We start from the raw sequence: 12,392 nt of genomic DNA on the forward strand, positions 1-12,392 counted from the left end.
ATTCTGTTGTACGTATTTCAGGTGCTTTGGCCACAGAGCTCTTGAGGCTGAATCACACAATCATCCGCCGGTCATTTGAATTCCTGGATGTGGTCGCGGAGAAAGCTTAACCACAGGGTGTGACCCTCGTTTGTGAGCTTCAGCGCGTCCTTTCATTACCTGATTGGGATGCTCAACACTAAAGGGCAGCAGGCCTTCATCATCAGAGCAGCTAAATCTCTTCCAAACAGTTCATTCGGACATACATGACTTAATTCAGAGGCATTTCTTTTGTATTGCTGCCTCTTTCCTGTGCAGAGTTACCTGTAAATTCTGTGCTGATTGTGAAGCACTGTTTAATTTCAGAATGTGCTATACTTTTTTCTATTTTCTCCACTTTTGTTTTGTAAAGAGTATAGTATCTGTAGGTAGTATGATTCACTCATACACTTTAGATTTATGTTTCTATCTTTTATGTTTTGTCTAGTGTTTTGTTAGTTTTTATAGCTCGGTCTTGAATAAACAATATTTGATTTCAACTGTATATTTTTAAAGTTGCAATGACAAATAAACGTTTTGAACTTGAACTTGAGTATTAATGTAGATTTAGAATTTAAACAAATGTTGTGAGAAGAGGTGAAGAGAGAAATCAAAGTCAGCTCTCTTTCACCTGTATCCAAATATATAATTACATATTCAGTTTAAAGGCATCAGATTTTCAAATAGCTGAACCTTTCAACACTAAAAGAGTCTGTGTTTGAGAAGTGCGTGTCAGCATGAGCTGCACATGCAAATATGTTACTGAGCTTTGGCAGCTCATGACAGAGGCTTGCAATGTAAATCATCACCGGCGGCAGGGAAGAGATACGCATTATACTGATCTCTCTCCCACTCATGTGTATGAATGTGTTGCATACTCACACAAAACAAAAATGGTACAACGTAATTGCAGGATGATTTGCCTGACTTGTTTGTCTGCACACCAGAAATGTTTCACAATACGCCAGGAAAACAATGTAACTGTAACTAAATTATTCTTTGTCAAAATTATGACATAATAAGTCCATATTTTGACTTATTAAATCAAAATGAAAATGATGACATGGTTAGTAAAAGTTAGGAGATACTTAATACTTGCTAAGATACTGTGTATATGTATATTTTGACTTATTAAAAAAAACCTGATTCGAAATTAAAATTGTGAAATTGTAACTTAATCAAAATGCTGTGATGCAATGTCAAAAATGTCACTATTTCATAATTTTGACAAAGTATCTCAAATGTTTGACTTTCCTTACGTACTTTTTATTTTTGTCATACCTAACTTCTCATGTATTCCTTTCTTTTCTTGGAGTAAATGGTTTTATGCAGTAATCACAGCAGTCAAGTCGTGAAATAAGAAGCTTAAAATTTTGAAAGAAGCTTGTTGCTCTACCACGCATGCGCAGTTCACAGGTATGTGAGAAGAACAGGAAGCGAACAATTTCAGACTCCGACGCAGATGCTGCTGTCTACTCCCTTCCTTCTGTGAATGATACTGGCTGTGCTCGGTTCCTTTGAGTAGTTGAAACGCAAGCCGGAGAGCCAGCTATCGTGGAAACCGCGCTTTGTGGTTGACTATTATTTGAGAGGTCTTGGCCGTGAAATCGGGAGCTTGAGTGCGAGGCAAGGGCGTGTTTGAATCTCAAGTGTTGGAGAGACAAACTGCCTCCTCCTCCTCCTCACTGGATGCTAGCTCGGTAGCTTTTGCGTGTCGTTTAACTCCTAGTCAAAAGTTGTGTTTTAGTCTGCAATTTTCAATTTATTCGGTGGTCAGGTTAGAAGAAGATGGGATGTACTCTGAGCACGGACGACAAGGCGGCGCAGGAGCGGAGCAAGATGATCGACAGGAATCTGCGGGACGACGGCGAAAAGGCTGCCCGGGAGGTCAAGCTGCTGCTGCTCGGTGAGAGAAAGATGGATGGACGGGGCTCGGTCTATTTGCTGGAGAGGGACCTCCCTACTGCCCACCGTCTGCTGCAAACTTATAACCAATCGTAACATATTAAAACATGTTTCTATAGTAGCAAAAATTTAAAGCTGTATTTTTCCTGCGTTAACGTCAAATAACCTTACGGGGTTAACTTTGAAGAAACTAACAAGTGGTAGAGTTTTAGACATTTCGGGGCTTTATATTAAGTGCACGGTGGTGCAGTTAGCTAAAAAGTTATAGTTAGCCGCTGGAGTATCTTTCTTTTTCACTTCAGCAAATTAAATAAGCTCAGTCAACAAAGTAGTTATCAGTTCGCAGTGTGATTAGTTTTGTTCCCACAGTAGCGAGCCGCTATTACCCAGCGCTAAGCCAGTAAGCTAATTTAGCTAAGCAATTAGCTGCTTAGCTAGGTTAGCACACCAACCCTGTCTTGGATTAGTTAGCTCACAGAAAGCTTCAATTTAAGCACTGCCTGCGAGGTTATCTTTCAACAGGTCTGCCCGTCCGAAATGTCTATACTGTTGTCCTTAGTGTTACAGATTACCCCATTTTTACAATTTAAATGACTGTAGCAGCTAGTAGCTATCTTCCTGTTTCGCAGCCGTTCATCACATATAATAAACACCAACGTACTTTAGGCCGGTTGACTCTGCTGTAACGAGAGTCTTCTCCACTTCTCCATAATCTGCCAAACTGGAAGAAACTAGCTTATGTTTTTTTTTTTTTATACAGATTTTAGATAAATCTCCGTCCATACGACGTAAAAGTTTGTGTCTACGTGTATATCACTTAATGTAGTGGTGGGTTTAGAGGCAGTGTTAGCGGTCCTGCTCAACTAATCTCAATGTTCCTTGACCTGGAAGGAAGGCTTGGAAAAAAGTTATATTCAATCATTTGTATTTATACCTTTTTTTTTAATTAATAACGGGATGATATCTTTTGTATGTCTAATGGCGATTTCATACTCTTATCCGAAAAGGGGTTAGCTTGTAGGGTGTCTGAGGGCACAACATTGATGTGGTCATTTGAATATTGTGGCCAAGTAGGCAGAGGTTTGCACTCCCATTTAAGTCAGCTAGAACAGGCAAATATGTTCAGAAAATAGTATCACTGAACTGTAATGCAGCCTTAATGGTTGTTAAAAGACAACATTTAAGTCATAGGATGATATAACGATAATTGATCTTCCAGATGATATCCATATTCACATCCCTATATCAGTATTACATCTCTCAGTTTTATCTGTAAGGCCACACCTTCTCTCAATTCTTCCTATTACAGGTAGCTGATGACCACTGCTGGCTGTCTCGGTCAGAAAAAGACGGGCACAAGGTTGCATAGCAACCTATGCAGCCCGGCTGACCGCAGTAAGCATCTGTGGCAACTGTACACACAACAGAGAGAGCTAGTGCATGCTAACTAGATGTCTGCCTGGGCCATGCAGTCTACAAGCTGTGTAGAAAATGCAACACTTTTCTGCATCTCTTAAATGAATCTCTGCTCAGGTCGTCTGTTTTCAGACATATGACTTCTCCAAAATCACAGATACTATACATTGCTCAGCTGCAGCAGTCGGTTCTTGTATGTATGTGCGTCATTTGAGATGGACCTGATTTGAATTTTCATGTTTGTGTTTTTTTTCCTGTCACGATTACCACAAGCACCTGCATTAGATGTCAGGGTTTTGTTTGTGGATTTATTGTCTGATGGAGAAATTACCATATGTCTTTGAACACACGGATGTCTTTCACTTCCACATTTGTGACATTGGATGTCTTTTATGCTGTGTGTGCTTCTGATCAAGACGGAGAGATATGCAGCTTTACCATACATGCTTATTGCAGTCTGCCACTCTGTCAGGCTTCCCACCGGGGGTGTTTGCATTAATGTAGTAATCTGTAAATGACATGCTCTTGAGGCGAGTGTTTTGAGTGGAAGGACTGCCTCATATGTAGACTAATGGTGCATTCCACAAATACAAATGCAAATCATAAAGATTGATCTTTGTTTATGTGTAGCAGCATTTTCATGTACAGTGCCAGTAAAAGTACTACAGAAGAGACGCAGGCACAGTGTTTATTGTTCGCTAGGGAGATATCTGCGTCTCGTGGCCTGAGGGGAACGTGTGTTCCCTGGTTCAGCCAGTGTTGCCCTATCAAACATCCAAGCTCAGTGACAAACCTGAACCATTTTACTTCTTCCACTTTTTGCTATAATTGCCATCCATTAATTTCAGCAGCTCAGTGAGGTGAGAGTGTTTGTTTTGAAATTAAATTTAAGTGTGGTGTAGTGTTTGCAGTAATATTAGCTCTGTGTCTGTGGTGCGTGGCTGTTTATCATATGGGACGATGAATTGGTGAACAGTTCTGCTCACCGGGGAGCTGAGAGTCCCTGCAGAGGTAGGGTAATTAAAATGTTGTGTGCTCAGCTGAAAACACGCTTGTATCTCTCAGGGAGTGAGAGAGCTGTACGACAGAGACTATGAACAAAACACTTCTTTGGCTAATTCAAATGGATCACAGATTTACACCATTATATGTTTCTGATCTTTCTTATATTTATTAACTTTTATCTTTTTAAGGCTGTCATACTGCCTCATATAGAGTTGTATATTGGTCCCACACAAATCAAATGGTCCACATTAGAGACAGCTCAGAGTCCAGTCAGCCAGTCTGATGCAGCAGGAGTATCTAACCCAGGGATGTTTAAGCTGTTTATAATCTCATCGACGAGAGGGATCCAGTTGATTAATCCAATTGCACTGTGAACCGGCTAAACTTCGCTGCGCTCTGTGACAGTGAAGCCTCTGATGTGTTGCAGGTTAAAGTTAACAAATGTATGCATGTGACAGTGATTTGTCTTTTGTGTTTAAGCTGCCATTATATCCCATTGATTTAGCAGGTTATGTGGGATTGTTGGTGTTTTGAGCACAGTGACTCAAAATGTTGATTGCCGTTTTTAATTCTTAGGAGTACAGTATATAGTTTTGTGGTTAAAAGGGAAACAATTTTCACTCTTAATGTTGCGGCAGCAGACAATCGCAGAATCATTGCAACCTCTGTGAAAATACAACCAATGTAGATTTAAAGAGCTGTCCAAGCTAACAAAGATGTGGATGAGTGGTGAAGTGACCATCATTGAGTTGGAAACAGAGCAATAAAACCATTGACAATAATGGAAGCATAATTTTACTGTGATTTGCATATCTATTTTGGACAGTTCTTAAGTCTGGACATGTTTGTACGCATGTGCTGTGTTTATATCACGAACTAGTCTGCAATTAACTTATGATGACTATCGGGGCGTATTGTGAACCTTCTTCTGTCTGTGATTTATTCTTAAAATAATTAGCATCATGTAACTGTATGGACTATAATTTAATTTTGTGTCCCGTTTGCTCTCTGTTTCAGGTGCTGGAGAGTCCGGGAAAAGTACAATTGTTAAACAAATGAAGTAAGTATGGATGGGCAACCTCACTTTTAACAACACACCAGTCATTGCTGTTACACTTCAACAGTGTTCAGAGAATCATCGGCAGCACACAGCAGTGTTTTAGTCCCTTTAACTGACCTCAGAATACAAAGAGAGCAAATTACGCACTGTATTTGCGCCAGATCACCTGACACAGCTGTGATTATTAATGATATCAACAGATGAAACACACAACACACTCACTGTGTGTGATATCATCACAGTTCCCTACATTATGGACACGCAGTATTTTACTCCATAGTGAGCAGTAAATTGAGATATGCGACGCCTAATCATCATTATCATATCCCATCATCACCGGCTAGTTTTGCAAATCATTTTCTGCAATGTTTTAAAGGTGTAGCATTGCCATATTAGGTCACCAAAAGCTTCCATAGTAGACCAATAAAAGTTCAATGATTAGAATGTTTTAATCTTATTAGTTATATTTATAAAAAAAGAAACACTTCAAGTAACTTATAAACAACCAAAGTCTGCGTCTCTTACATGATTAAAAGCCATTTAAAATGGTTAATAATTCATACATATATGGTTTCATTGTATTCAATTTGTGGATTCAAAACATTTCTCATTTTCAGAGTAAATTTAGTCTCTTACCTTTGTGGTTTGTCTTAATACACAATCTGCCATTCTCGCCCAATAACTGCCAGGCCTCATAATAATCTATTTAATGAACAAATCCACGATAAAGCTGCTTGGAGACAAGTGCTAATGTCCCCTCTTTGTGTGCCAGGATCATCCATGAAGCGGGCTACTCAGAGGAGGAGTGTAAGCAGTACAAGGCCGTGGTCTACAGCAACACCATCCAGTCCATCATCGCCATCATCAGAGCTATGGGACGCCTCAAGATTGACTTTGCTGATACAGCTAGAGCGGTGAGTGAAGGAAAACAAAGCTGGCATTTCTTGGGACAGGTTGTATTTCTGTGCAAATATATAGCTCAGTGCTATAAGGGCAGCAGCTACTTGGTCATATGTCACCTTTCCCCACAGGGCAATTTTTCTTCTCACTCCTTCCTCTGCAGCAGGTCAGATAGAGCTGGTAGGGCTTTGATATCACATTCAAAAGGCTTCATTAACGTAGAATATGTGTATATGTGTAGTATATTATTATCACATGATGCAAATAAATAGGCTGCTGTGTATTTTATTTCTTCTTTTTTTCCAAACAGACTCCTGTTTCATTTTGTAAATCCGTTTTTTTTCCTGGCATAACAAGAGGCTTAGTCATTGCCTCAGCGTGACTGGCCTGGCTGTGTCATCGTGACCGAATTCACACCCAAAGCTTTCCTTTCAGATATCAATTTTTGGCCACTGACCTGCTTAAGAGACTGTGTAGCTTTTGAAATCTAATTTTATGCAAAGTGTCATGGCTAAAAGGACTGGAACAGTGACGCTAATTTGTCAGTTTTAACTTACATAATCACTTATGTAGTTTCCAAAAAGGCATGTTTGTCAGAAAGCTCTTACTGTGATTTTATGGAAAATTACTGCCCCTTATTTTGTCCAAATTCAGTCAATTAGGTTTAATACATTATTAGACCAAATCTAATGTTATTTTACAACAAATTTACAAGACAATGCTTCTAAATAAATGTTACTTTTGACATTGAATGCACTGTAAAGTTTCAACATTTTGTAGTCAACTGTACAGCTGGAAAATAAACAGACTTTCCAGGCAAAACTGACTTATATTTATATTTTAAAAAAATCGTGGATTGTGACTTTAATTTGTCTCATTAGGATGATGCGCGGCAGCTGTTCGTCCTGGCGGGTTCAGCAGAAGAGGGCTTCATGACAGGCGAACTAGCCGGGGTCATCCAGCGGCTGTGGAAAGACGGAGGAGTTCAGGCCTGCTTTAGCCGCTCCCGAGAGTACCAGCTCAACGACTCTGCAGCATAGTGAGTCGGCTGCACTAAGACATGTACAGGAAGTAGTGTGGGACTGTACTTGGCAGAATAACTCTCATTCTCAACAGTCTTAAACTTGGTGTCCATCTTTGTCTCTGTCTGTCTCTTGTTGACTTTTCTCTTTCCAAAGCTACCTGAATGACCTGGACAGGATATCCCACGGTGCTTATGTGCCCACCCAACAGGATGTGCTGAGGACCAGAGTCAAAACTACTGGTATTGTGGAAACCCACTTCACTTTCAAGGACCTGCACTTCAAGTGAGTACAACCGCCACAGTTTGTCCAGTCACTTAACTGTATTTACATGAGGACTAGTGGTGTTCTCTTCTAGTCTGATTCCAGGCGTTTCGAATTGCCGCCCACATCTCAGATTCGTTGAGTGACTCAAACTATATAACCCCAAAGTCCATGTAGAAAAAATAACTTAAATCAACTTTATCAGTGTGAAAAATGTTGCTTCCATGTGGACTGAAATTGACGTTGGCAGGACGGAGACGTCGCTCACTACTGATTGGTTAGGGCAAAACAAAATAAAATGGTACTATTACTAAAAACAAATCACTTACTGACACCAAATGTTCCCACATCTTGATCAAATGAAGAGTTACCATATTGTCATGAAGTGGTCTACACTTCAGTAAAGCAACAGTAGAAGTGGCACAGATCCGATCCTCCCACACCATGGCTACTGGGAAATATGGAATTCTTATCAATGACTGACAGGATGAAGAGTCAACATTTGTGTGTATCTGTGATCTCTCTGCAGGATGTTTGACGTAGGCGGACAGAGGTCAGAGAGGAAGAAGTGGATCCATTGTTTTGAGGGAGTCACCGCCATCATCTTCTGTGTGGCTCTGAGTGACTATGACCTGGTGCTGGCCGAGGATGAGGAGATGGTAAGACCTTTCTGACCTTCACGTAACCCTGATGTCATCTTATTTTATTTTATTTTTATTCAGCTTATGCAGCTTCTCTGGTTGGTTACCATTAAATGTGTCTCTCCTCTCATTCAGAATCGAATGCACGAGAGCATGAAGCTGTTCGACTCCATCTGCAACAACAAGTGGTTCACAGACACCTCCATCATCCTCTTCCTCAACAAGAAAGACCTGTTTGAGGAAAAGATCAAAAAGAGCCCTCTCACAATCTGCTACCCAGAATATGCAGGTGAGAGAGAGACACATACAGAAACACTTGTATGCAAACCAGGTGTGTTGTATATGCAAATACTGTACTTTGTGTGTTAGTGTTGTGTAAAACTATGAAGTCCAGCTGAGTATATCTGGAGTTTTTATGTGTCTGCATTGAGCTCATTAGTAAGGCTGTTTGCAGGTCCTTAAATCTTAAAAATGACTTCAGTCATACAGTCTTAAAGGTTTTAGGAATTTAAATCATAAGTTGTGTTTTTCAGGTCATGTTCAACATGCATGTAGTCTAAAATCATTTATCTACAAACATGCCATCATAGTGATTTTAATGATGCTATAAACACATGAAAATCTACACATAGGGGTTTTAAAACTGCCATTTTTTGTTTGTTTTTTAGACTCTGAAGCTCACATTTATCCATTTTTTACTCATTCAGTCTGTCGGCCCCTTTTTGCCTCTCAAAGGCGTGACGGTCTCTACAGATGACAAAGATATTTCTTTATTCTCCTCCCTTCTCTGTGGGATGCTTTATGTTTATAACAATGAGTCCTTGTCAGGTTCACCAACAATTATTGATCGTCGTATAAACTGTCAGGAACAATGCTTCCTTGGAAAGCTATAATCCATAGAGCCCACAATCATCAGACTCTCCATGTGATTCATTCACTGTAAGTTTAAATACATCAAAAAGCTAAACACGTCCAACCTTTCCCTTCAGTTCTTCCCCAGTAACAAACCTCACCATTGTCAGATGAAACAGAGGAAATACAGCCAACACACACACACACACTATTACACTCACTGGCCACTTGATTGGGTACACCTGTTCAATCTAATGTAATACAAAGCAGCTCTGCTGAGAATTCAACTTTTCCGAAGCTTTGCAAAATATCGGCCAAAATATTAGAAACACCTTTCAATATAATGCAGTCCAGTACAGCATCACCGCTGACTTTGACCTCAGTAATAAACCTAAAACAGAATCATCAATCAAGCTTTGTGAAAGTAGAATTTATGACGGAGCTGTATGGGATTGCATTAGATTGTACAGATGTTGCTAGTGAGTGTATACATATATATAACACAATTTCTTATCAAATAACTGGTTAACTGAATAATTGGTATCGTATCAGACATAAAGGTTTATAGCAGTCAGTACTTAGTGTTTTATTTAAGTAATTTTACAATGAATTTAAATTACATGTGATTAAACTCTCACACTGTTGTACTACCCCCCCACCCCTCCCTCCGTCAGGCTCCAACACCTACGAGGAGGCCGCAGCTTACATTCAGTGCCAGTTTGAGGACCTGAACAAGAGAAAGGACACCAAGGAGATCTACACCCACTTCACTTGTGCCACCGACACCAAGAACGTGCAGTTTGTGTTCGATGCCGTCACCGACGTCATCATCAAGAACAACCTGAAGGACTGCGGCCTTTTCTAAAGGTGACGCATGCTGCTTCAAGGACGAGCTGGACGTGTGGAGAGTGATGTGTGCTCTGTCACATTTTGTCCTCTAATCATGGTGTTGTCTTCTTCTTTCTGTTCAGGCAGCCAGGTGGCCCGCTTACCAAGTGACTTTATTCAAGGGGACTCTGACTGGAGGGAACTTCGTGGACCCTGCTGAGAATGTCACTTTTAACCTCCTATTAACTTATGTTCATCTCTAAAAGTTTTAAAGACGGTGTGTAGAAAAAACATTTTGTGTAAAGTATTTGTACAACTGTCTATGGCCGGGGATTTTTCACAGTTTTGAAAATGTGCTTGTTTTACCTTTTTATTATCATTATTTTAAATTTTTATATAAAGAGGGGGGCCTTGACTTTTTTTTTTTTTTTTTTTTTTTGTCCATGAATGAACACTTGTTGTCTTTTGTTTGTAGGTGCTTGTGCCTTGCATGCCTTAGTTGCCGTGTTTTCTTTTTGTTGAGTTAGATGTTAGAGGTTTATGTAGATGTTACCATTGAACTCTTCACAAGCCTCCCCGAGTCCATATTATCTATTTCTTTCTGATTATTTCATTGTTGCATCATTATTTTTTTTTGCCTCCTTGGACAAACCAAGCAAGACCAAGTCACTCTGTAGACCAATTCACTCTGACATACTGTGAGAGCTGTGTGTAAACCTTTTCGGATGCGTGGTTTTGCATGTGTACTGCGAGTGGGAGTTTTGTTTTGATTGAGGCCAAAAGCCAGTGTGAGTGATTGTGTGAATGTGTGCACAATATAAAACAAAGGGACTTTATTCCTCTACTTGTCATCCTCTTTCAAAGTTTTATTTTTCTAAGCGACCAAAAAAAAGAAGCTACTCTCTCTAATTAATGAGTGCACGTTGTTGATGCGCCGCTACAAACTGTAACATTCCTGATTGATTCGTAACGTCAAGAGAAGCTTTGAAACGAGGATGCCAATGGCGGCCTTGTAGCAGACAGTAGGACCATATTTAGATCTGTGTTCAGTGCATAGACAGACAGACAGGTGGCTGAGTGCAAGTGCACTGTTGTTGATCATGATCTGTGATGGTTTCAAGTTACATATCCCCCCTAGACCCCCAACCCTCTGTTTTCATTGGATGGGCACATTAGTGGACTAATCTCCATGATTTTGCTAATAAAAGAGCTGCAATGGTAAAACCATGGCAACTTATGCAATAAACACTTTTTTTTGTCTTGTCTTTTTTTGTGAGTCAATATTTGTGTTTATTTCTAACAGGGAAACATTTGACTGATGGAGACATTCGACTCTGGGAAACTTTACAGGTTATTTTCCACTAATGTAATTTGATAGACAAAACGATTAATAGAGAAAATAACTAATAACAGTATAAACACCACACACTGACTCACAAGGTGTAAACAATACCAGCCACACGTTGTCGCAGCTGATAAAGTAATTACAAATTGCTAAAAGAAAAGCTACTCCTCTCTGCAAAGTCCAGAATGCAAATACAGTATGCTTTATTTATTTCAACGGTTTAACTGCTGGACACAAGATGTCTCCTACTTCACTGAAAATTTTCAAATTTCCACATCACATCTTTGTAAGTTGCATTTTGGACCACAACTCACAAAATAATTCTCGTACACACGTCTTAAAGTGATGTTTCAGGTGAGCGCAGACAAACTTTTCCCCTTCAGCAGATGAATATTAAAACAGCCCTCTTGTCTGCAGAGACATGATTCTGCAATGGAGGTCAAGCATGTTTTTGAGCGGAGGGGGACTTTAATATGTATCCTCAAACAAACTAAAAGCCAGTGCAGAGACTTCAGAGCATAATCATGAGAGGGGTTTATCAGCATCAGTGCTGTTCAACAGTAAAGGGTTCCCTCTAGTGGTCACATTGAGAAGCTGCATGTAATAACCAAGACTGATTGCTGCTTGATGGTCACAAAGGAGACAACTGAGGAAAATCTAATCACCACTTTTAATATTATTAACATAGATTCTTCCTGACAAAGATGTATTGGTCTTTCATACAAAACCTCCATTGGAAACGCCCCAAGATTAGGACTAATTAATCCTGAACGGAGAGAGTGATTTTCTACCAAGCTGTGGTGATTTAAAGCAAGAACTGTGGCACCGAATCCTTTCCAGTATTCACGAGCCGGTCAACCGTTAAAGGAATTAGTTTAGAGATAGTGATAGGATTATCAGAACAACTGTCCTCTTCCAGTCATTTCTTATTTTTATACATTTCATAAACACCAAGATGATGGCAACTAACATCCCACAAATGGGTCACAGCAGTGCCAAGGCTGACTCCTGTCTTGCAGACTTCCCTAAGCCATCACTGCTCAGGCACAATGATTAGGCATTAGCTGAGAGGACACTATTTTTGGGAGGCATTGTGTGATTTAAAAGCTAACTGCGGAGTCATTTAGCTAATCCCC

General features: G+C 39.9%; 1 protein-coding gene across 1 annotated transcript; it reads left to right on the top strand.

Annotated features, from left to right (window-relative positions):
• The first annotated feature begins 1,468 nt into the window (after positions 1-1,468).
• LOC139286685 (guanine nucleotide-binding protein G(i) subunit alpha-1) lies at positions 1,469-11,176 on the top strand. The gene is made up of 9 exons (XM_070907575.1): positions 1,469-1,924; positions 5,362-5,404; positions 6,177-6,318; positions 7,186-7,343; positions 7,483-7,611; positions 8,120-8,249; positions 8,367-8,520; positions 9,758-9,950; positions 10,055-11,176. Exons 1-8 carry the CDS (start codon positions 1,807-1,809, stop codon positions 9,946-9,948), a joined length of 1,065 nt encoding a protein of 354 aa, XP_070763676.1. The 5' UTR covers positions 1,469-1,806; the 3' UTR covers positions 9,949-9,950; positions 10,055-11,176.
• The last annotated feature ends 1,216 nt before the right edge of the window (positions 11,177-12,392 follow it).

The sequence above is a fragment of the Enoplosus armatus genome, chromosome 6 (genome assembly GCF_043641665.1).
Source record: "Enoplosus armatus isolate fEnoArm2 chromosome 6, fEnoArm2.hap1, whole genome shotgun sequence".
In the NCBI taxonomy this organism is placed as follows: Eukaryota; Metazoa; Chordata; class Actinopteri; order Centrarchiformes; family Enoplosidae; genus Enoplosus; species Enoplosus armatus.